This window comes from Manacus candei, unplaced genomic scaffold, assembly GCF_025592945.1.
Source record: "Manacus candei isolate 608988 ecotype Guabito, Panama unplaced genomic scaffold, ASM2559294v1 h1tg000057l, whole genome shotgun sequence".
In the NCBI taxonomy this organism is placed as follows: domain Eukaryota; kingdom Metazoa; phylum Chordata; class Aves; order Passeriformes; family Pipridae; genus Manacus; species Manacus candei.
Window position 1 is genome coordinate 14,418,886 of NW_026138105.1, and position 23,840 is coordinate 14,442,725.

Genomic DNA, 23,840 nt, shown 5'->3' on the forward strand with positions numbered 1-23,840 from the left:
TGCACAGAGTATGCCAGCACCCTGCTGCAAGCACCCCCCTGCCCCATGTCCTGTTCAATCCAGCCTCCTACCCTGGCCAGTTTGGGCTGGGACAGCTTAGGGGTGAAGCCTGAACTCTCCCCTTGGTGCCCCTCACCTCTGCATCAGGCCTGGCCAGAGGCAGAAGAAAAGGCACTTCATCAAACCCTCTCCAGTGTATGGCTAAATAAACAGCAAAGCAGTATTGGTGCTGAGAGATGTGGTGAGATGTGCTCTTTGGTTTCTGCCTTGGGGTGAGATTTGTTCTTTGGTTTCTGCCCTGGGGGCACACCAGGAGTGTGACTCTGGGAGAGGAGCCTCCACTCCAGCCATGGCTCCCAGGAAAGCTCGAGATGCACTCAGGGTTTGTCCCCATGCCCCTGCCCAGTGTCACCAACCCCTCTGGGCTGCCTTTGTGGGTCTGCATGGCCCCTGTCCCCTCGCACCCCACCGGGAGCCGACACGTGCGTGTGCCCAGAGCCCCCGGGCTGCGCCGGGGGAGCGGGTGGGTTTGAAGGGCTCTTTGTTCCCCTGTGTAATTATACCTGAGCAGGGGAATAGAAACGTGCTGAAAACCCCTCGCTGGACCTTTCTGACAGGAGCCGGGGCGTTTGGCCACACAGTGGCCCCATTGTTCCCTTCCGTGCGTTGGGAGCAGCAGAGTACCTCCTGCACCCCCTGCTTCCCCGAAATAACCACCCTGTGATTAAAAACCGTGTCTCTTCCCTCCAATACTGGGCAAAACACCAAGCCTCGCCCCTGTCCAGGGCTGGCAGGGCAATGCTGTGGTAGTAAGGGCAGTGCCCACAGGTGAGCCGGTGCCTTTGTCACTGAGAGCACCCCCAGCACCCCGAACCCTCACACCAGCCCGGCTGGGCACAGCCATGGGGATATCCCCACTCTTGTCCATCCCTGCCCTTGCCAAGCTCCACGGGGGAAAAGAGGCGAGGGGTAGAGCAGGGAGGAAGCAGAGGGAATTAAAAAAAAAAAAAAAAAAAGGGAGGGGAGGAGAGAGGAAGAGGGAAAAGAAAAAAAATGGGAAAAGGCAAAACAAAAGGGGGGAAAAAGGAAAAAAGAAAAAAAAAAGAAAAAAAGAGAAAAAAAAAAAAAAAGAAAAAAAAAGAAAAAGGAGAAGGAAGCGGGGGCAGATGCCGGGGGTCCCGCGTGCGGTGCCGGGTGTGCCCAGGAGGGGGAGGCAGACACACGGAGAGCGGGGAACGGGCCGGGAGGGAGCCGGGAAAGGGGAATGTCCAGGGGGTGTCCCGGGGGATGTCGCCTGTTCGCCGAAGAAGTTACGGCTGCCCCATCCCTGGAAGTGTCCAAGGTCAGCTTGGACGGGCTTGGAGCAGCCTTGGCTGGTGGAAGGTGTCCCTGCCCACGGCAGGGAGGGTGGAAGATGACCTTCCAACTCAAACGATTTTGTGATTCTATGAAACACGACCCTCAAAGAGCCGCTTTGGTACAGGTGACAGGCTTGCCCCTCCCCCCCCCCCCCCAAAAAAAAAACCACCAGAGTTTTGGGCATCACCACCTGCAGCACAGCTGGCACCAGGATAGGACAGAGGATAGTGAAGGAGGAACTGAAAGGTTACACCCCATTTTCCAGCTACCCGGTGCTCCTCCAGCCAGGGAGCATTTGGGAAGGGCAGACCTGCCCCCAAGCACTCTATCACATCAGTACCTGGGAGGGTTCCAGCTATTTTCAAGCCTGGTGATGCAGATCCTCAAGGTTTTGGTTTTAAAACCAGAGCAGCACTAAAAAGAAAAAACAACAGTGTGTCATCTCTTAGGTCAGAGATGAAGACCAGGAATGCACAAGGCATTAGTGCTTCTTAGGATACACCAGGAACAGGAAGGATGGCCAGGGAGGGCAGAAAGGCAGACAGAGGGAATAGTGACAAATCCATCCCAGGAACTGGGGCCTTGCAAGGACAGGCAGGCAGCCAGTCTTGTGCTCCAGGGATTTGCAGACTCCTTGTCCAGACTGCTTTGCAAAAACAAGGCACTTTTACACTGGGGGCGGTTTTGGAAAGTACACGGGATTCTTGCAACGCAGAGACAAAGCCCAGGAGAGAAAGAAAGGGGAGGAGGAAAACAAAAAAAGACAACCACAGGTTGTTCCAAGCAGCACATCCAAGAACCTGTCACAGCCACACGAGGAACAAGAACTCGAAGATCGCAGAGTACGTCACTGGTGCACTGACAAACACGGCTCCCACGGAGCACGGGAGGGCCCCGGGAGCACATGGCTCTGCTTTCCTGGGACTGGATCACATTCTCAAAGGACCTTTCAGGGTGCACTGGTGACAGAGCAAGCAACCAGCACACGCTACTCCCTCACCCCTGAGAGAGCCTGGGTGTTAGTCCCAATTTGTTTCCTTTGCCCCTGCTAAGCCAAACCCCCTGGAGCAGGAATTCCCACCAGGGAGAAGGGAATTAGATTTTCTCAACGACAATAATCCATTTAAATGCAGCACTTCTGAGGAACCTCAGCACCGTTCCCAGCAAGCAGCCCTGCTCTCTGCACAGTCCACCCTCTCCCACCTGCCTGGGGAGAGAGATGGGTCCTGTCCCTTGAGAACACCAAGCTGGCAGAGCAGAGGGGCTTGGACAAACAGCAGTTTCCTCCACATCTTGCTTAAAAGAGCAGCTGTTTTAGTCCAAAACAGGATGAAGTCACCTGTGGACTTGCTCCCAGAGCAGCTGATCCCAGGCAAGCAGCTCTGCCCTCACTTGAAGGCCTACGTTGGTTAAACAGGGTTGGCTTGAAACTTGGTGGAGAAAGACCCCCAGCATATTGTTCTGCTTGAGGGTACAGACATGTGCTGCTGTTACCAGAGGACAGGCACAGGCCTCTCTACTTCCCTCTGTCCCTTCTGGCTGCAAGGGGACAGCCTTCTCAAAGTGCCATCACAAACTGATCACCAGAGACAGGACAGACTCACCTCAGGGTTCTGGACTGCCTCTGCTTCACTTGCTTGGAGAAGCCCAGGGACAGTGGGAGTCACTGGAGGGGCAGATGCTGGAGGCAGCTCTGGAGCTGCTGACAAAGCCTCTTTGAGCTGCAGCCACCGTGCCAGGTCCCAGCGTGCCTCCCTTCTTGGTAAACCAAGAAGTTACACAAACACGAGCTCCCAGTTATCCGGCTCCCAAAAGAAATTTCAGATCAGAAACAGTCCAAAAAGCCAGTTTTAGAAAGTACCATTTATTTGAGGGGAAAAAAAAAAATAAAAATCAGTAACAGTGGAAAAACCCCAAGAGCAATTACACAAGAGAATCTAAGTATCCCGAGAAGCGGACACGACTCCTGCCTTCCTGGTAGTGCTGTCCACAGGCAGCACAGTCCTCCCTCTCCTGCCCAACCTCCAGTGAACTCTGTGCAGCTTTGAGAGCCTCCCAGAGCCCACAATTTCCCCGAACACACTTGTACTGGGACCAAGTGAGTCACCCAGAGGAGCTCTCCTCTCCCACCCATGTTCCAACACACACTTCCCTGTGTTCCCACCTCGATTGCCTCACCCTGAGAAGGGGCTGAACTTTCTTCTATGGCCTCTCTGGTTTTGGCCTCAAGCCTACACTGCAATGCCTCAGTAAAGAGGCTTCAGGAGCCACAAGATTTCTGAACAGCCTTTGCAACTGCCTGGTTCATGCTGCCTACCCAGGCACTCAGCTCGGGGACCCACGCTCTGATTTTTGTTTTAAACCACACCAGACTCTGAGCTGCAGGACATGACTCACACATAGCTCTGTAAGACCTTCCTGACACAGAGGCATCAGACATACATCACCCTTCACTCTGGGAGCACTGGGGGGATTGGTCCAATCCAACTCCCAGTGGAGGCAGGAGCCATCCATGTACAGGATATGTTAACAAAGACCCATGGCAGGGGGTTCAGAGCTTGCATCTCTGAAAGCTCAGTGCTCCCAGGTGGGAGATGCTGCTCAGGCAGAGCTCAGCTACCAGACCCAGCCTTCCACAAGAGGCAGGACTCAGCACAGCACCACAGAGGACTCTGCCACACAGCCAACCCCCAAACATTAAGTTATGATCTCCATACTGCAAGCTTCCAATGCCTGCTTCAAAGAGCAAACCCAGGGGATCTCTGCTCTGATTCTCGAGGATCAAACCCAGCACTAATTCATGAGGATCAAACCCAGCACATCACCAACCCCAGCCCTCCTCCAGGCACAGCCAGGACATGGTGATGGAGCCCCAGGGCTGCTCCCAGCTCCCTTCCCAAGCCTCTTGTGCTTCACACAAGACAGTGGACAAACAGCAGCACAAACAAGATCAAAAGCCTCTTACACACTGTAAGGCTGCTGAAGAACTAACTCCAGCCTTTTCACTGTTAACTGTATATTTCTCAGTAAAATATATAATATATAGCTCTATAGGACTGATTGTAATATATTACAGCCTAGAAATACTCTTGTCTTTTCCCTACTTCAATCATATTATGCATCCAACTTTGCATACAGAAGTTATTGCCTTGAATTTATAGTTGAAATTCACAGAATAAAGCTTAAATAGTTTTCACAGAGACTCATTATATTAGTGTTTTACATAACAAGCATAAGAGTTACCAAATGAGAAAGCAGCCATTTCAGAAACTATAAATAATTCTATTTTAAAAAAAAATCCTAAAAAAAGTTACGAGAAAACCATAAATATCTTTACCCTCTACAGTAGCTGCTATAGAACTAGAAGAAACCTGTAACACACTGTAGCTAACTCTGCTTCAGTTCAGAATATGAATCATATAAAACAGCATCTCTAGACAAATGCCCGGCCAAAGGAAACACAAAGGGATTGAAAAAATAAATCTGAGGAAATTAAAAAAGTAGATTATTTTTTTTATTATTTCAAAACAATTTCTACAAACTTTATATAAACATTAGGCTATTTTCTTTAAAATTTCATTATAAAAAAAATCCTACAAGCAATCCTTTAAAAAAAGGTAAGAGACTGAAGGCAAGGAAAGGGTGTCACCATAGCCAAACACAACTGGCTGTCCCGATTTCAAGGACTAATGACCCTTGCCTGGGGCCAACAGGAAGAGACAGAAGTCTCCTGGGGAAGACATTCCCATAGGCCCTTTATGGCATTCAGGGATTTTGAGCCCCTCTGGGCCTTTTACTCCCTGATAAGGCAACATTATCTGTAGTGTAAGAGATTCATAAATAGTTCTCCACAAAAATGCTTCACATCAACAGCCTGCAAGACATCTAGTAGCAAGATTTATAAAAAAAGCCATCTTCTATAGAAGCAGCCAATCCCAACACAGCACGCTGGATGCAAACACATGGTGTTTGCTTCCATACAGTCTGGTTTGTGTTTATATACCCTCTATAAAACCAAGCAGAAAATTTGGCATCTTTATTCTTTTTACACTAGCTTAGGAAAAAAAAAATACACTGAGTTGTTGGTTTGTTTTTTTTTTCAGACTCTTTGTATTTCATTGGGCCCTTGTTAGCTGAGCAGGATGGGAAGGGTCACGAAGGAAGTTTGTTTGTTTTTTTTTTTCTCTCAAAGTCACTTTGAAATTCAATCCAAAAAGAGCATTTGTTCAGCACATCTCATCTGAGGGCACAGTGTTTCCATACAGTTTGTTTGTCCCTTGATGGGCACAAGGTGCTGCTGAGCTTTAAGCATAGAACTCGTTTGTGGGGGCTTTCTTGTAGATGGGTTTCTTCCCCAGGTCGTAACTGCCCTCGTCCTTTTTCTTCATGCGATAGACCAAGAGGAGGATCAGGAAGATGGCAAACAGGAGGCCCACTGCTCCTCCTGCAATGAGAGCTGGGGAGGAAAAAGAACATGGAATAAGTCAGCTACATCTCAAAATCTGCTTCAAGAGTACCAGCCCCCAGAATTGCCTCCAGAGTCAGTGTCCATGTGCCTGTCACCATATGTGCTGGCACTTCCAGCAAACAGCAGATGTTCCTGGGAAAGGCCAGAGACTGCTTCCAACCCAACCACAGAATATTCACATGTTCCACATTAACCAGTTTGTGCTAATCCTCCAGTTTAGTCCAAGGAAGAAATGCTGACAAGAAGATATCCTCCCTGCATGGAGGCAAAACTAAAAAAATCCACCAAAAGAGCCCCACCACGACCCACAGGAAAATGGTGTAGCTCCAGTCTGAGTGCTTTGTTAACCCCCTGTGTGAGCACACCCGGGGGACTCTCTATTCCATTTCATCAGCAACATCCAACTGCCAACATCACTCCCCTTCAAAAATACCCCAAAATCACTACCCCAAATATCAACGCCCACAAACCCGCTAAAAACCACCAAGATTTCCTCTCTCCTCACACCAAGGGTGGCCACAACACTTGACTGGTTTATTTTAGCTGTGACACCTACTCCTTGCACTAAATCAGCTTCTTGGCTAGACGGCTTTCCAAGTCACTCTTCCAGTCTCTTCTCCAGCTGGAAGGATGGTTGTGGATTGACACAGTGTGCCAAGATTTGTACCTGGACTATCAGGCCAAGTGCTTGAAGCAGCACTGTGCTAGAGACAGGCCTTTCCCACCCGCTGCAGGGGAGCCAGTCTCTTGGCTTTGCTCTAGACATCAGTACTCAGATTCCTACAGCTGGTCAGGTGTTCAAACCCCTTAGAGGGGTTGCTTGGCTCCTGAAAAGGCTCAGAAAAGGCAGGACTTGGGCACAGGTTAGAAGGAACATGCCTCTATTTGATATGAAAGTCTATGATGTCACCGGTTTACAGCCAGAAACGCCTCTTGTTGAGGCAGTATCTGGGTGCAGAGCAGCTGCCACATGACTTAAGCCAACAGTCAGCTGGCAGGCTCAAAAACAAGCTGTTTACCTCAGCAAGGCAAGCAGTAGGCTCTGCTGTTGTTTAAGGACTAGAAAGCAGAAGTCACCCTGCTACAGGTAGTCACAGGGGCAATGAAACTCATTCCCCTTGTCAGGAGGGAGCTGCTCCCCAGAGAAACAGGGAACAACAGAAGGCATTTTGATTTTCAGTATTAATGATTTATCAGGAGAAGGTGGAATATTACCTGTAAGGACTTCTGTTCTTTCAAAGATGCTGCTGTTGGCTGTGCTTGCCATGGAGATCTTGTTGGACAGGTTCTCTTCGACAGGTACAGCTTTGTCTGGAATGATTTCATTGTCCACCATTGTGTTTTTCTTCTCACCTTCTATCTTTCTCCCAGTATCTCCAGGGATATAGTTGTCAGATATCTAAAGAACACAGACAAACCACACCCTTCAGTAAGCAGCACCCAGCCTACCTACAGCTGAAACCAGGAGGGTGTGCAGGGCATAGAAAGTTTGCTCAGTGCATTACAAGTACACTGTTCCTGCAGGTGGGTTTGTCCTGATGACACGTCTTGCAGGGGGGAGGGTGTTCAGGGAGTTCAGTTCAGACAAACCAAAGGAGTTACATGTTGCTTAAAAACACACAGGGGCAATACCTACCAGAGGAGTATCCATGGTGGTCAGATATATGCCTTCTTCAGAGTCTGAGTAGTCTGCAGAGGGGGTAAAATAAAATAGAGAGGACTAAGTTTTATTCCCATTATATGTCATTTTCCCAGAATTCACACTTCCCATAATACCAGTACCTGCAGACAAACTAGAACTCTTGTCCTCTACAACTCCCTCTCATCTACTAGTCCTTTTATCATTAATAACTTTGATTGCACAAGACCATGAGATGTAATCTTGAAACCCACACCTCTTATGGGAGGGGTCTTCAGCTGCATCCATTGGCCCCTGCAGGGCAGATCTGCCATAGCTTACTAAGGTAATGCCAATTGAGGGCATTGCTCCCACAGCCCATCCCTAAAGGATCATTCACCAACCCTCCAGATCTGCCCAAACATGTCAGCCACCGATTTCAGCACTTGTTCTTTTACTTTTAGAGAACAAATGTTCACATAAAGGGACACAGAGCTACAGAAACTGGTTTGGGCAGGGAGTTTTGCATGTCACAGAGAGTTCACTTGAACACCAGTTAGTCCTTCACCTTGTTTGGCCTCAGCTGAGATATTAACTCTAAGCCTTTTAATACTGCCTCAACAATAGATTTTTTTTTTTTAGTTTCTCAGCAGTTCTTTGGAGTTCAACAGGAAAGAGATCCAGCCAGTGCAATGCCTTTTCACTTGCAGCAAGACAAGCTTGGCTACACTCCATCTGTCCTCCCCAAGTGATTCAACACCACAGCACAACCACTTTCACTGTTCTCATCTGAGTGACTACAACTCACAAGGCTCTCTCATCTCCACTTGACACTGTGGTTCCTCTGGAGCTCTGGCTGTGCACTTGGCCCATCACTCATGGGCTGGTGCTGAAAGAAATGTCACAGCATCAGCTGAGGTAGATCCATTTCCCCCCTTCCCTACTTACCTCCAGACCCAGATGACTCATCTATGTCCAACCCATCAGCAGTTAAGTGAGGCCTGAATTCACCAATGTCTTCATCATCTGGCAAATCCCCAGAGGCAGGGTAGTCAAGCCATCCAGCATCCATGGTCTCAGTTTCTCTCACCTGCAAAGGGGTGTGGAAAAGTGTTAAATATCAGGCAACTCCTCAGAAGCATTTCACAGAAGGTTCAGAGCCTGTGCTGAGCACGTCACTTCCAAGAGAAAAACAGTAAATGCTGAACTTCCTCTCCACCAAAAGCATTATCGTTATCAGCCTGGAAATAGCTGAATTCCCCTAGAATTTCTCAGAACAGAAGTGAGAGCCAGCCTGGGAGGGGAATTTCCTGAGCACTACAGATTCAAGTTCACCTAAACACACAGGGTGAAAACAACACAACAGGATCTTGGTCAGGAGTTTGCATCAAAAGCATTTGGAAAAGCAATACCTTGGAAGGACTTGCTATTCCTGGGGAAAAAGCCTGGCACCTATAGGTCAGTTCTTTGCATAACACCAAGGCCTCACAACCAAGGCAATTCCTCGCTTCTTGTATTGAGAACAAACCCATTTTATCACCCAAGGCTTAAAAACTGGTCTGTCAGTTCAGCTGAACTGCAGTGCAATACAGTGTGACGTTCAAGAGCACTCACTATCAGTAATGACTCGCCTGAAGGAAGAGCTTCCCCTGCCTCACCTCTTAAAAAGCATGTAAACAAACAAGCCTGTAAAATATGTCCAGGATCCAAAGGCCCAAGGAGTGCAGTTACAGCACAAAAGCTGGAGAGCCTCCCAGATATCAGCTCTTTGGCCACAATGGCAATTTGCACACCAAAGCTCATTTGCACTTGGGACTTTCAAGGAGCCACAAGCACAAACCTCCTGCCCTCACCAAGGTTATGCAACTTCCCAGAAGTATTTCTCCTCTCCCTACAGCCCTGGGGCCAGCCCGGTGAGGGTACCACAGGTATGAGCTCTGGGGTTGCTCAACACCAGCCCACAGATTCCAGGTGCTTCCACAGCCATGAAATCATCCCAGTGGAGGAGGACTCAACCCCTTCCCCTAAGGCAGATGGATGGGTCTCACAGCCGGGGGCTAAGCTGGCAACATTCTTTCACGCCTGGGAAGACTGGGATGTCTTTACAAAGGTTTTATCAGGAGAGCATTTTTAAAACATCTCTTTACTCCAGTCCACCACATCCAGGGGGGCTTTTCTCAGTGTACAGGCTTACCATGAGCTACAGCCTCAGAGGGGTGAGAAGGAACAGAGACTGGGGACAGTCAGAGCTGCTGGGATCAGCCCTCCTGCTCCCCTGGCCAGGTGTGGCCCATCCCACAGCCCAGCAGTGACACGACTGATAAATTACATCCGCTATCGATCTCACACGCCAAGGCCAACAATCAGCCACAAGCCACATGTCAGCCTCCTCTGCCCACAGCCCCAGCCCAGATTCCAGCCCATTCCCCTGCCCCTCAGCACATTTGCACACTGGGTTTGCCACAGACAAGGCTCTGTGGCCAGGCCAAGATGTTTCTCATTTTGCACCAGGAGCAGTGGCACTAGATGTGCTTTTTCTTTGCTTATTGAGGCATTTTGGGTCTCCCCAGCAACTCCGCTGCACGATAACCAGATGAACAGCCCAGAGGGTATGAAATGCTGAGGCCAGTTCTCCTCCCAGAACCATCTCTGCTGTGCCAAGCCTGGCACTAGGTGTCAGGAAGGGGGCTGGGAGGAAGGTCAGCCTGGAAGAAATCCTCTCCCGGCCTGGAACCAGGCATTCCTAACGTTACGGATCACTCGCTCCAAGGGAAATTCATTTCAGGATACACAAAACCCAGCCAAAGCCAGCCCTGCAATGGAAACTGCTGCCAGCATGCAGTAGCTGTTCCCAGGGCAGCTCCTGGCCACTTCTTCCTGGCAGGAAGAGCTCAATTCCCAATCTAGGGCACCAGGACTGGGGAGCATGTTTGCTGCAGACTCATATAATCTGGCTGCTGCACTGGGCAGATTGATGTTGGCAAAAGTGCTGTGCCGAGCCACACCCCGGTGCCAGCTCACCCTGTACTTCACCATGAGTCACGGCCTGTAGTGTCCGAGCAAGGGCAGCTCCAGAAAAGCTGGGTTTAGTCCCCTGGAGTGGCTGGACAGCCCCCTGGCCGTATCAGCTCAGCCCAGCCAGGAGCAGACAGCCACAGCCATGAGTACACGCTGTGGAACGCACCGGGCCTGGCTATCAGAAAACCCTATTGAAATCAGGACAGGCAGTGTTTACCAGCACAGGACATAAGGAAATTACTGACTCACAAGGATAAATAAGATTATATGGGAGCGTTCCCTGAACTCACTCTTCATCATCCTCTTGAGCAAGGACAGGGAAGTTCCTGGAAGCCACAAGAGCTTCTCAAACGGTACAGGAAACTTTTCCTGTGGGCAGTGAGCCTCACGTTCCAGATTCATCTGCCAGGGAAGTCAGAGGGCTGCTGGGCACCTCCATAATTATCCTTCAGGTTTCAAGGCATGTACTTCTAGGAAGCTGGCTCTAACTGGGAGCTGGGGCATGGGCAGCCTGGGAAGAGTTAACACTGGAGCGTGGTGCTTGAAGGGCAGGTCTGGAGCAGGCACATTCCTCACATACACACCTGTGAAAGGGCACACGGGCACTTTCACAGACTTACAAGCACGGGCTGCAGGCTTTCTCAAGTGCCACAAAGAGCTCCCTGGAGTTCTTTGCTTAATAAAAGTACACCCCTTTCCAAGGGCATCCAGTCCTCCCTACAGCTCTGCCACTTGAAGGGGCACTGCGGAAGGCAGCTGTACTTCCTCTGGGCTTGCAGGCTGCAGCCAAGAGGAAAAAGCTATGAGACTGCCACAGGATGATGGTCAGCCCTTGCCAAGTCATCTCTGGCCACATTCAGCTTAACACCTTCTGCAACTGCCAGCTGGAGAAGGACACCAGCACTGCTCAGAGTCTGCTTTCCACCACCTGTTGTCCCAGGACTGGAGCCAGGCCAGGGACTTGCTGGGAGAGTTGGACTGGGCGGCTGCACAGCTCCACCTCACCCTGGCAGCTGAAGTCAAGTCCTACTATTAATATGATCCTCTCTAGGAGGGGTCTGTACAGAAATCAACCTTTCCTGTGGGAGTCTAGTTCCAGATTTCTTCCTCATGTTAAGCAGCTTTATCCCCAGTAAGCACCATGGGAGATTAAAGAGTGTGCTGGGGAGCAGAAGCTTTGCCTGCCTGCCAGTGGCAGTAGATAAATAAATAAACAAATAAATAAATTATAGATTTCGTGCCAGACAACCAGCGCATGAGGCACGTGAACTATGAGCATCATTCCTGGAGAAGCTGGGCACAGAGATCTCATGTTTGAGCCCAAGGCAGGCTGTACTACTGGATGAAGCCAGACACTGTTTGCTCAGTGGAGGTACAAGAATCCCACCCCCGGCACCCCAGGCAGCACTGCTGTGCTCCATCCCTAGCCCACTTCACTCCATTTCGTGCTCCTGGGGCCTTCCCTTACAGCCCCAGGATACTCTTCAGCTCTTCTCAAAGCAAGATCATCTATTTATTGAGGCAGCAAGCAAAGTTTGAATGCAAAGTGTGAATTTCCCCAGCCGCTGGCGAGTTCTGGGAAATAACAAACCCAGGCAGCTCGTCTGCCCCAGCCCACATGTCCTCACCACAGCCTTTGCAAACCCTTTCAAAAAAACCCAAATGATGTTTCGGGGCAGAGACAAAGTTTTCCAGACATGGAACTGGCTTTTACAGCTGGCCCTTGTCTCTGATCAAACACAGAGTTCATTAAAAGCTCCTTTGAAGGGTCACAGCCAGCAAGTTGCAAAGGGAGTCAGACCTGCAGGGACTGGGGCAGCCACAGCGCATGGAGCTCTTTATCAAGTTTATTATTTTGGCATGGAGACCCAGTGCTTGCTCCTGGTCTCCCTCTCCAGCACTATGTACACAAATCCAGGAGTAAACAGGAGCAAGGTGAAAGTCAACCTTTCCTAGACAAAAGCAGATGGAGCTGGGCCAGCCCGGGAGGTGGGGGCAGAGGTACAGACCTGTTAACTCTTTGTAGCCTGCAGGGACAGGCAGGTGTAAGCTGCTCCCAGGGCTTTTCTCAGGTGCTCTGTACTCAGGGACGGTTCTACAGATCACCTTATTTCACTTCAGCAAGCAGGGCTACACAAAATATCCTTTCCAGACCTGTGCTGTCATGGACAGATGTCACCTCACACACCACCACAACGCACACCCACATCAGCTCAACCAGCAAGGGCTCCTGGACAACACCAGCAGCTGCCTGGATGGCCCAGCCTCAGAGCCTGGTTATTAAGAGATCATTTGCAAAGCCTCCACCCACCCTGGGCCTTCTGCTGTCCTGCATCATGGACCAAAGAGCACAGAATCCAACAGGGCCTTCCCAGTGCAGGGATGCAAAGCTCTGTAAACCACCCAGCCCAAGAGAGGGGATTTCCATATAGTTCTCTTCCACTGAGCTCTTGCAGGAGCCCACAAACCAGGTGGGTTTTAAAACTCACACCAAGCATGCAAAGGAGCAAGGGTTAGGAGTGAGTTCACCCCCCTCAAAGCCCACCAGCCCCCCAAAAGCAGGAAGGTGAAGGAGTCTGACAAGCACTGGAAACAGCTCAAATTGGTGTGAAGCAGCCAAATAAAGCTGATCTCTACAGGAGGGAGGTGTGCAGTGAGGCAACAGGCAAAGACAGCTCTATCTTCCCATCTGAATGCACATTAAAAAACATTATTAGAAGTCACAGGTTCTTCCAGCAACAGCTCCTGTTAGGGAGGGTCTATATATTCCCCCAAAATACCCTTCACTCCCTCCATGCTCCAGTTCCGTTTAGGGGAAAAAAATAAACATACAAAAGTCATGTTAGTCCTAAGAGCAAAGCAAATATCAATATTTTGTTCTAGGTCACACCTAACTCCTTTAACAGTTAAAAAAAAGTAAAAAAAACCAAAACACTTCTCCCAGCTTCTTGTGCCTATGCCTGGTGGTACTATTTCACCACCCATTTCTGGTCAGTCTGTCCCACATAACTCTCAGCAAACATGGCCTGGATTGGCCTTTGTGCCAAAGGACAAAAGTTAAACATCTCCCATCCAGGCACATGTTTGTATTTAGTTGCATGACAGGATCACCTGAGGCTTCCAGACATGGTTAAACACTACCCTTGCTCAACACTTTCCAAGCAGTCCTAGAGCAGAGCCACAGCCAGCCTTGCCCATCTCCTCTCTGACAGCCACTATCCAGCACTCCCACCACAGTGAGCCACAAAGGTAAATCCAAGGCACCCCGAGGACTAAGGGAGAAATCCGAGACTGAAGCACTGACCACAGCGTGCAGGCATCTCCAGTGCCCACACCACTTACTGCACACTCTTTGTGCCTCTTAGCAAAGAGGGGGAAAAAATACATTATTTTTTGAATTATGCTCAGTAACACAGACAGGCAGGGAGCAGGGTTTTGCTTAATAAGACAGAGCAGGAGCAACATGCGGGCTGGGGAACTGTCTGGCTGGTGAAAGCATCACTCGTTCAAGGTGACTCCGCAGCAGCCTGCCCAGTCCCTGTCCAACCAGGTATCCATCTCCCTGCAGGCACATCCCCAGCCCCTGTGCTCACACTCCACAGCCCACGTGAAGAGCAGAAGGCACGTCCAGCACTACCCCAGCCCCAGCCCGGGTCGCTCCCCCCTTGCCCCCGTTCCCCGTGTGATTCTTTAAGCCGTGTCGCCACAAGCAGCTCTCCTGGGGGCTCATGCGGCAGCGGAGCCATAATCCCCGTGACAATTACACTGTAATCCCGGGCTCTGCAGAGCCACTCGCTGTCACGGGTGCCTCCCCTGCAGCAGAGATGAATCCTCCCGGGCTCTGCTTGCTCAAAATAGGCTTCCCTGCGCTCACCAAGTCAAGCCTCTGTTACCTTTGAACCGCTGCGCGCTCGCTTACACACACAGCCTGCTCCCTCCAGCCCACAGGAGGACGGAGAGATTACCAAGGAATGAACTCTTGTTTAACTGCTTTTCCCTGATTATCAGCCACGAGCAAAGCCATAAAGATCGAGTCTTTTGCCAGACAGGCACATGCTGGGATCTGTTTACTGCAATGGTGGCAAAATAGCTGCTCTAAATACTCCATGCCCAGCTCCAAAGCCAGAATGGGAAGGAGATGGCTGCTTCCCATCCAGCTAGAGGAGATAAAGCTCAGCAGGCAGTTGCAGATGGCTGTGTGTCCATCACTTGCCCTGAAGCAAATAGAGATAATGTTCAGAGGAAAACTACAGGAGGAAAAAGCAGGAGCTCTCATGTGACTTCAGAGGAAAACAACTGCGGCAGGATTTCACACCCCTGAAGGGTTCTCCTGGTCACAGCAGTGATACACACCTAGTTCATAAAGAGATTATATTTTTTATTGTATTTACAAACCTAATCGTAGGCAATTCATACACTTCACTGCCCTGGGCTCAGCTCAGAAGTTGGAGAAATCCAAGGTAAAAAAAGGAATTCAGTTTTTCCAGCTCACGACTCATTCTGAGTTGCCCTACTCTATAATAGAGACTTCTACTGCATCCTTGTCTGCGGAAGGAAAAAAGGATACAAAGGCCCCAGCAAAGCAGCTTTTCCACCAAGGATGATTTTTCATGCTGATGCTTCAGGCTTGGGATATTTCATGTATCACGCTTCCCCCTGACGCCAGGAAGAGGCCTGCCCTCACTGCCCTTTCCTAGAATACAGCTACACCCCAATATTTCCCCGAACACGTACACAAGCAGAATTTCCACTTGGCAAGAAATGCGTGACGTGCTTTTTTGGGATCTTTGTGCTCCCTCATGCCAGCGTGTTCACAAAATTAAGCCAGGCAGACACCCGACTTCAAAGGGTGCCTTTGCTATCTGGCTCACCATGCGGCTAATCTCAGCTTGTTTGTACAGTCAAGATTCCCAATGCTGCACCCTACAAATGCTTCCCCTCCCACGATCCATTTTAATCTAATCAGAAGTAGTAGCCCAAAGATCTAGGTTTAGCCCAGGCAGCTGAGCTCTGCCAGCACAGTTATGCTGCTCCACTGGCAAAGGTGCCAGCAAAGAACTGCAGCAGAGGAAGTTATCGGCACAAAAGCACTTGAGACAGCGTAGCAGCAGCACTCCACTATCAGCCAGACCCGTGTGAGCATTGATACAAACAAACATTTCAACAGCAGGCATTTTCCTAGCTAGCTGCTACAGCAGCAGAGGCTGGGTTTTCAGTGCCTGGAGTTTGGGGTTGGGTTTGTTTGTTTGTTTTTTAACAAAGACGTTCCCTACTTGTGCAGAAGTTGCCTTGGCTTGGGCCCAGAAAGCAGCAGACACAGTGTGTGCTATTGGGAATAATGCAGCTGTACTTCAGGAAACCTGTCACTCCCGGGGCATTTTTCCTCTCTCAACGGGCTCTGGATTCCCAGTAAGGCTCCCTCGCCTCTTTGAGCAGGGGGTGAGCAGCTGGCAGCAGTTTTCCAGCCCTCCCTGACCATGTCTCTGTACCCACTTTGTCACAGGCAGGAGCAGAGGGACCCAGCCATTGTTTGGGTCACTCCTTCCCTGGCACTCCAAAGCCCACGCTCAGCTGGACTAGCAAGTCTGAGTAACCAACACGCAGGACCTGCTCCTCATACTCAGCCTCAGGAAATTTGGAATTAGCGCCAAGAACAGCCCGCACATAAACAGTCTCCTGCAAGATCCTGGCTCCAGACTCTGCTCCACTGCACACTGTGGATTTGCAATAAATATTTACCTCGCTGGGGAACAGAGTATTCCAAGCAAAAGCTCCTGACATCAGTAAGGACTGTATTTCCATTTGGAGGAGAGTAGAAGCTTCTCTGTTTTTAAAGGGGGACATTAAAGAGGCTTTTGCCATCCTCCTAGGACCATACTGGTCAGGATCTGTCCCTCCACCTACGGGTCCCACTCTTCTCCAGGTCAGCACAGCAGCACCCGACCACACCAGGTGCCCTCCTTCCAGCCATACTCCCCTCAGTCACCTCGCCTTCTGCACAGAGATTTCTGGCTACTGTGCTGCGCAAGCCACTTCAGTGCAAGTCCAAGGCACTTTCACAGTCATTAATGCACGTTAACATTGCTTTTTATTGCTATAGTTGGACTGTAACAGCAGCTAAAGGACAGGAGGCAGGGTGAGCCTCACAGCAAGGTAAGCTGGCCAAGGGCACATCGCTTCGTATTCAAGTCTGACAGCAGCACAGTTTTAGAGGAACCGTGGTGGAGACATCTTTTCCCCTACAGCAGCTAAGGCAGAGCAACATCAGAAGAGAGAAATCCTTCCCATGGCAGGCTTTGCCGTCCCTGACACAACACAATTTGTTTAAGCAAGAAGCAGCCGTGGTTTTGCTTGACATAACACCAGCCGCTTGGGTAACAGTGCTATGGGTCTCCCAGTCTCCTTCCTGCCCCAAGGAGTGTCTCTCTGAGATTTTAATTAACTGCTTTGATTTTTAAGTTATCCCAATAATTTGTCTAACAACAGCCTCTTGGCATCTTATAAGCAGATTCTCAGCCTCAAAGGATTTAAGGACAAAACTGACAAGAGTGCATACTTCCAGCAAAAATAAAGACTTTTACAAGAAGCATACTTTTCAAGTCAGTCAGCCTTCAGAAACTGAGAGGGACACAGCTACATCTTGCATGTTTTCCCCTCCTACGCTGACATTTTCTTCAGATTTGGGATTAAGTATTTAACCCCCTCTTTTGAGGCTTTCTGCTCCTTTAGCTTGCTTTGAACACTTTCACTTACTTTGGCTAATACCATTGCTTTCCTCTCTCCCATGGAGCTCTTGTTTCTGCCTGGAAATGAAGGAACCACCGAACTGCCAGAGCAAGTTACAGCTGCTCAAGACAGGGACATTTTCTGATCTGCCTTTGCCAACACCAGCTCAGCTACTGGCAGCAGTCACATGTCAGAGCCCGACAGCTTTTCTGCCCACCACAGCCACAACCAGATTAAACAGGAGGCAGCAGAGAAGGCGCTCGGCCAGCACAGACCGTGTGCCAAGCAGAAGCCCTAGTTCTGCCTGTCACCCCTTTCCTAACCCCATGAGAAGAGATCCACCTCCGCGCTGCAGAGCCTCGGAAGTCTGCCTGAGTCACTGCTTTGGGTAAGGGGCCAGGCTGTTACTCAGAGGGTGACAGCAGTGTCTAAGGGAGCTGTGATGCCAGGCAAGTGCCAGAAACCTGAGTCAGAGCACGACTGCTGCAAGTCAGGGCCGATGGCGACACACGGCAGAGCTGGTCCTCTGACCGGCAGCATTCACTGGAAAAACATTCAGGCACACGCTTAAAGACAAAAAAATAAAAGCCTGAACTAACCTAGAAGTGCAGCCCTAGAAGCTCATTAATGTAGGATCTTTTACAGTCCCTCAGAGCAGTGGCTTATTACAAGTTAAACTCTTTAACTGGGCTGCCCTGTCTATTCAGAGCCACCAAGCCCAGTCTCATCACAAGAGTCTCATTCTAGTGCAAATCATTTGAATCCTTAATCTCAAGCATTTGCATTCCAGCCAGTCTCAAACAAACAGCCACACATGCTCCCCAACAGCAGCCCCGAGGTCAGGCGTGCGCAGGGTTTGTCCCCTCGGTTTTGTAGTGTTTCAACTGCATCAGCCTGTAGTTTGAGGTTGCAAAAGCAGCACAACCCGGCTGTTGTTACAGGGCATAAAGGAACAGGGTGTACCGAGTGAAGGGGGAGAATGCAGCTGCAAGATCTAAGAGCAGGCTCAAGAGGATAAATGTTAACTCAAGAGCTAGGAAGTGTTTTGAAGGATGGATGCTCCTTTTGTCTAGCCAAAGCCATAGCTGGGGAGTTCTGTGGGATCAGAGAGCCACGATAACTTAATCAAGTAATCTTACAAGTCAACCCAAGTAATTTACATTGCAGACCATGGAACCACAGTTATGCCACTCTTACAGGTACAGTTAATATCACTAATTAAAAAAAAAATTATCTTTAACTCTAAAAACATCAACCTGTTCATTTGAGAGAGAACAACACGCACAAAATGTAACACAACCTAGTGGTAACTTATAGCCAAGGGGATTCAAGCAGCCAGGATATGTCTCACAGAGTATTTACCAGCACCAGGAGTCAGAGGGAAGGGAAAAGTAGCTGCAGGAGCTGTGCTGAAGTCCACGTGCTGAGCAGCCAGCCAGTGTCCCTCCTCTCCATCGTCACCTGGAAAGTCAAGTTGGCAGCTCCCAGCTTGTGGTGGAAGTGGGACAGTATGACATTGCAGGAAAACCATGGCACGGTCACATGAGGCTCCATTTCAGGCATTTGAGAGCAGCAAATGGCCTCCCCACCCCAACCATTTGAGCAGCTCAAGGCAATAGTAATGCCATTAACAGAGGCTTGGAGGGGAAGGGAGAGGCGAAAACACATAGGAAAAACATTTTTGCTGTTGCTGGACTGGATACCGGCCTTTGCAAGACCTCAAAGTGCCAAAGCCTTGGGAGACAGCAATAGGAGAGGCAGGAAAGGCAGCAATCACATTGGCTACCAAGAGCCTTAACTTCCCAGAGCAAATGAACCTCTGGTATCTCGAGTCTGGAAAGTACCAAGTTCAGCCCCGATGTGCCTCTTGCGTAAGCTGGTCGGAAAACTCTGAACCACAGGAGAGTGCTCTCCAGCATGGGAGCTGGCAGCACTTCGGACAGATGAGAACTGGGCAGCAGCACCGTTTCCATGACTGTGCCCCAAGCACTGCAGGGGTGACTATTCCCACCCCTGGGAACCTCCACATCTATTGTGAACAAGGCTCTGAGCCACGGAGGGACCACGGAGCCCTGAACTCCCACCCCATGAACTGTGCATGCAGTTTGACAAGGTACAAGGTGCTAGAGAGGTTATTTCTTCCTACGTGTTACAGGCGTTTCTTCCCAACAGACATCTCTAGATTTGTCTACCAGAAGTCATGGGCTCCTGGCCCTTCAGGGCTAAGGAACATTGCTTTAAACACTGCATATAAACACCATGCTTCAAGAAGGCTGAAGCAAAGCAGGGTTTAGCTCTACATGTGAGCTTGCCAAGTCCAGGTAAAAAATAAAGTAAAACGTGCAGATAGCAATGTCTTGATTTGATTGGGAGGGACAGATGAGAAACTGGGCAAAGAGCAGAAAGAACAGGCCTCGGGGATCAATGGCAGCAGGACAAGCCAAACCGGTTTTAACATTAATAATGCTGCACTACTTTCCAAACACAGCTATCATCAACAAGACACCAGCTTTGCCAATCAGGAGGCCTCCGAGCATGATTGCTTTAAACCAGCAAACAGAGCCCACTAACAGCAGGAAGCCTCCCCCTTCCCCCTAGAGTAATCCTCTGCCAGCAGCTTCTGGGTTGGATTTGTGCTCATCTGTACTGCTGGGGACCCACGAACACGATGTGGTGCTGCATGGAGACTTTTTCTGCATAGTTCAAAGGTAGAACATCTGCAATAAGCTTGCAGCCCACTAGCACTGCTACAGCCCTGCTGAGCTCAGGGCATTCAGCCCTTTTGCAGCCCAAACTGAGCAGAGCCCAAGCCTGCAGCAGAGGAAATACCCCTTGCTTTCCTCCTGTGCTGCCAGGGGCACTTTTAGATGCTAAAAGCACTGGGAGAGCTCAGCAATGCCACTCTGCTCAAGTAGGCAGACCTCAAGTCCTCTGTCATCTCCACTGATCCCACGTCTTGGCTGCACTGGGGGCTTTCTGTCCATCCCCCCTAGAGCATCTTCTGCAGGACCCCCATCCTTGCACAGCAGAGGGGAGCACCCTGCCCACACAGCCTTTGCCTTGCAAGGCACTCATCCAGAGAGGGCTGGGGACCACCTGGTGACATCAGGCATCAGCTCCAGGCTCCCCCCGCCCCATGGGGAAGAGGGGGATGTTCTCGCACAAAGCTGCGGGGCTGTTGTAACACAACCCACCCACCCGCAGCAGGAGCACAAACGTCACACTTCGGCACTTCAGTAATATTCCCCACCCTCTTACACATCCCAGGATTGCTTCACACGGAGAGAAATCCCATTTACACCAGAAAGCCGCACGAGGGGAAACGAGCCAAGGCATTTCTGTTTGTACAGGCTTGGGGAAATATTCAAGCACCGAATCGCTCTCAAAATCCACGCTCTTACATAAGCACAAGAAATACAATCCCCGTCTTGTTAAGAAACAGCTACCTGTCTTCACCCTGCCCGCACAGAAAAACCAAGAGCCACATGCTGTGCAGCCCTGCACGTTTTGGCGGTGCTATTAAAAAAAATAATATGGGAGGAGTGCCAGCAGAACTCTCCCAAACCGTGTGTCATCCTCATCTCCTCCCCGGCAGCCTGTAACCCAAACAATTTGTTTGGATAAGGCTTTATAGTAGGCCAGTGTTACTTCTCAAGCACACACTCCATCTTAGGTAGCTTAAAAGATACAGACAAATACTCTGTAGAAGTTCTATATAAGGATTTACAGACCACATCTGTGCGAAATTTGTTGTCTTTGCAGAAATCCGATGCTTGCAGACCAGTCCAGTCCCCAGGGACACCAAGTTGCATTTCATACCAAACATGGTCAGTGCAACTTCCAGATGCTGTCTGCCCCAAAGGTTTGCCCTACTGGTTTGGGCCAGTTCCCAAACGACCGATTCACGTGCTTAATAGCAGGGATAAAGACACCAGATTAGAGTAAAGTGGATTTGGGCTGGTTGGTTTTAGCAGAGTAGCTGGCAATTACTACAGATGCTCTCTATGGGAGTTCCCTACTCTACAATCAGCAACCCCCCAACCCTGTGCCCCTATTACAAAGCAGCACAGTCTTATCAGTTCAGATCTGCCCACCCAGTCTTCAGTCCAAAGCAAACCAATGTGGATGATTAAATCTAGTTTCAAGGATCCCCGATCTCCTGCAGTTACCTTAATCTCAGCAGCTCTTTTCAGACCAGCAGAGGAATCTGCCCTGATTGCACTATCAGCAAGACGGACACACAAAAACAAACAAACAGCGGGGAAGCCAGAATCTCAAAATCTCTGCTTCACCACGAGGACCCCACACGTGCCGGTTTGAAGCATCCAAAATGTTTCACCTCCAAAATGTTTATATATTTAAGAGATTCTTAAACCCTCCGTGGTAATGCATCATTTTTCATCCCCATGTGAAAGTAAGGAAGGTTTCATACACACTGAAAAACCCCAGGCACCGGCACAACCAAACTCAGGTAAGGCTGGAAAGCCCATCCAGGTGCTGTAATGCACCGCACGCATCCAACCCGCCACATATTCACAATAAAAGAGGGATTCAAGGACTTAAGTCCACGATGAGCAGTTGGAGATCGAAGCTGCAATGCAGCGCAGTTCATTTCCACCAGGTACCCCCGTAACGCTCTAACCCCACCAGCGCTGAGCACCGGGGAGACACGGGGAGAACGGGATACGTGAGGAGCGGCACAGCAGCGGGACAGCCGGGCACCGGCCGGGACACCGCCGGGCACCGGCCGGGACACCGCCGGGCACCGGCCGGGACACCGCCGGGCACCGGCCGGGACACCGCCGGGCACCGGCCGGGACACCGCCGGGCACCGGCCGGGACACCGCCGGGCACCGGCCGGGACACCGCCGGGCACGGCCGGCGCTGCTCTGGCATCGGACGGAAGAGGCAGCGTGCGAGCCAGGAGAGCCGGGGGAGGAACGGGAACGGCCCTATCGCCGGCCACCCATCCCGCCCCCCTCCCCTCCCCCGGAGAAGGGCAAGCGGCGGGGGCAGACCCCGGGGGGGCAGCGGTGGCATCGCCTCTCAGGCTGCTGGAGAGCGGGGCCTGAGACCCGCGGGTCACCCACCCGCCGGCACCAGGAGCCCTTCCTGGCGGGGCAGATCCCCCCCTTCCCTCCCGTCTCCCTCGGCCCGGCGGGACTCACCGACTCAGCGGCGGCGGCTCGCAGGAGGAGGCCGAGCAGCAGCAGCGCGGCGCGGAGCGGGACACGGGGCAGCGGCATGGCCGGGCTGGGCTGGGCTGTACGGCAGAGACGGGGCGCCGGAGCTGCAGATCCGACCGGAGCGGGCTCTAGCCGCCTCCTGTCGCCGCCGCGGCCCTTATAGGGCCGGCACGGCCCCCGCGGGGGCGGAGCGGTGCTGCTCCCGCCCCGCCGGGAATGCCCGCGGCCCCCGCCCCGCACCGGCACCGCACCGGGACAGGGGGGCTGCCACCTGCCCCGCACCGACACAGGGACACGGGGACACTGCCGGGCTGACGGCCGAGGCATCGCGGGGGGACACGGCGGAACCCGGGTCCGTCTGTGCGGGTGTGGAACACGCTCTGCATGGTTGGGACCCCCGTCCTGCCGGCGGCAGTCACTGAGTTATGGGGAAAGGGGGGAAGGATAAAGGGAAGGGGGGGGAGAAAGGAAAAGGTGAGGAAGGAAAAGGGGGGAAGGGGAAAGGGAAAAAGGGAAAAGGAAAGGGGGGAAGGGGGGAAATGAAAAAGGGGAGGGGGACAAAGAGAAGGAAGGGGTAGAGGGGGAGGAAGGGGGAAAAGGCGGGGAGAAAAGGGCCGGGAGAAAAGGAAAGAGAAAAAAGAATGGAAGGGGGGGTGAGTTAAAAGGAGGGAGAAAGTGAAAAGGGGGGGGAAAGGGAAAGAGAAAGAGGGGGGGAGCGGGCACACAGCATCCGCTTTCGCAGCATTCCACAAGTGACAGAAAGGTGAGAGCGAGTCCCCGCGCCTGGCAGCGCGTCACCGCTGCGGTGATCGCCGGTGTTACATCACTCGAGGCTCGTCGGAGGTGGAACACGAAACCGCTCCATCCGTCTTCTCTGCAAGCGGCAAGGGCAAAATCCCCACACTGATAAGGGAGGAGGGAGGGAAACTCAACAACACACTTTAATTATTTCCGTTTCTCTTATCACATTTAATAACTTTGCCTGACCATGAGAATTTGCTTGAAAGCATCTATTACAGTCCCTTAACCCGAGGGGTACCTGAAATCTCCCACCAGTACGGCCTCTGTGTTATTATCCTTCCTTATTACTCTCACTTCATCACACAGAGGAGCTGATGAAAGTCACTCCTGGTGCGGTCAGGGAGCCCAGCTCCAGTGAATCTCCAGCTCTGGACACCCAGCTGAGGTGGGCAGCAGGAGATGGCGAGGAAGAATGTGCAAGGACTGGTCCATACCATGACAACATCTGCCAGACAGGAGACAGCCTCGGCAGCACAAGGTGGCCAGAAGCATTCCATGGCCCCTAACCCTCTACATGCCACCTGGATTTGTGTGCATATGGCCATGACCTCTATACACCTCCTTCCAAGTAAAGCAGCCACCACAAAGATGCTTTCAAAACCAGCTTTCTGTATTGTGGCTACAAACCCCGCTCACTCGCCTGATTACTTCCTCTCCAAACAAG

The 23,840-nt window shown here is 51.1% G+C and overlaps 1 protein-coding gene across 1 annotated transcript; it reads right to left on the bottom strand.

The window, feature by feature from the left end:
* Nucleotides 1-3,202: 3,202 nt before the first annotated feature.
* Nucleotides 3,203-22,520, bottom strand: SDC4 (syndecan 4). The gene is made up of 5 exons (XM_051803069.1): nucleotides 22,358-22,520; nucleotides 8,394-8,535; nucleotides 7,464-7,516; nucleotides 7,043-7,226; nucleotides 3,203-5,815 (listed from the first exon to the last, which is right to left on the bottom strand). Exons 1-5 carry the CDS (start codon nucleotides 22,433-22,435, stop codon nucleotides 5,664-5,666), a joined length of 609 nt encoding a protein of 202 aa, XP_051659029.1. The 5' UTR covers nucleotides 22,436-22,520; the 3' UTR covers nucleotides 3,203-5,663.
* Nucleotides 22,521-23,840: the final 1,320 nt, after the last annotated feature.

Coding starts and splice junctions, on each gene's coding strand:
- SDC4 (XM_051803069.1), bottom strand. CDS start 22,435: ATGCCGCTGCCCCGTGTCCCGCTCCGCGCCGCGCTGCTGCTGCTCGGC. Junction 8,536..22,357: donor GAGCCGCCGCCGCTGAGTCG/GTGAGTCCCGCC, acceptor ACCCCTTTGCAG/GTGAGAGAAACTGAGACCAT. Junction 5,816..7,042: donor AAGAACAGAAGTCCTTACAG/GTAATATTCCAC, acceptor TTTCCTCCCCAG/CTCTCATTGCAGGAGGAGCA.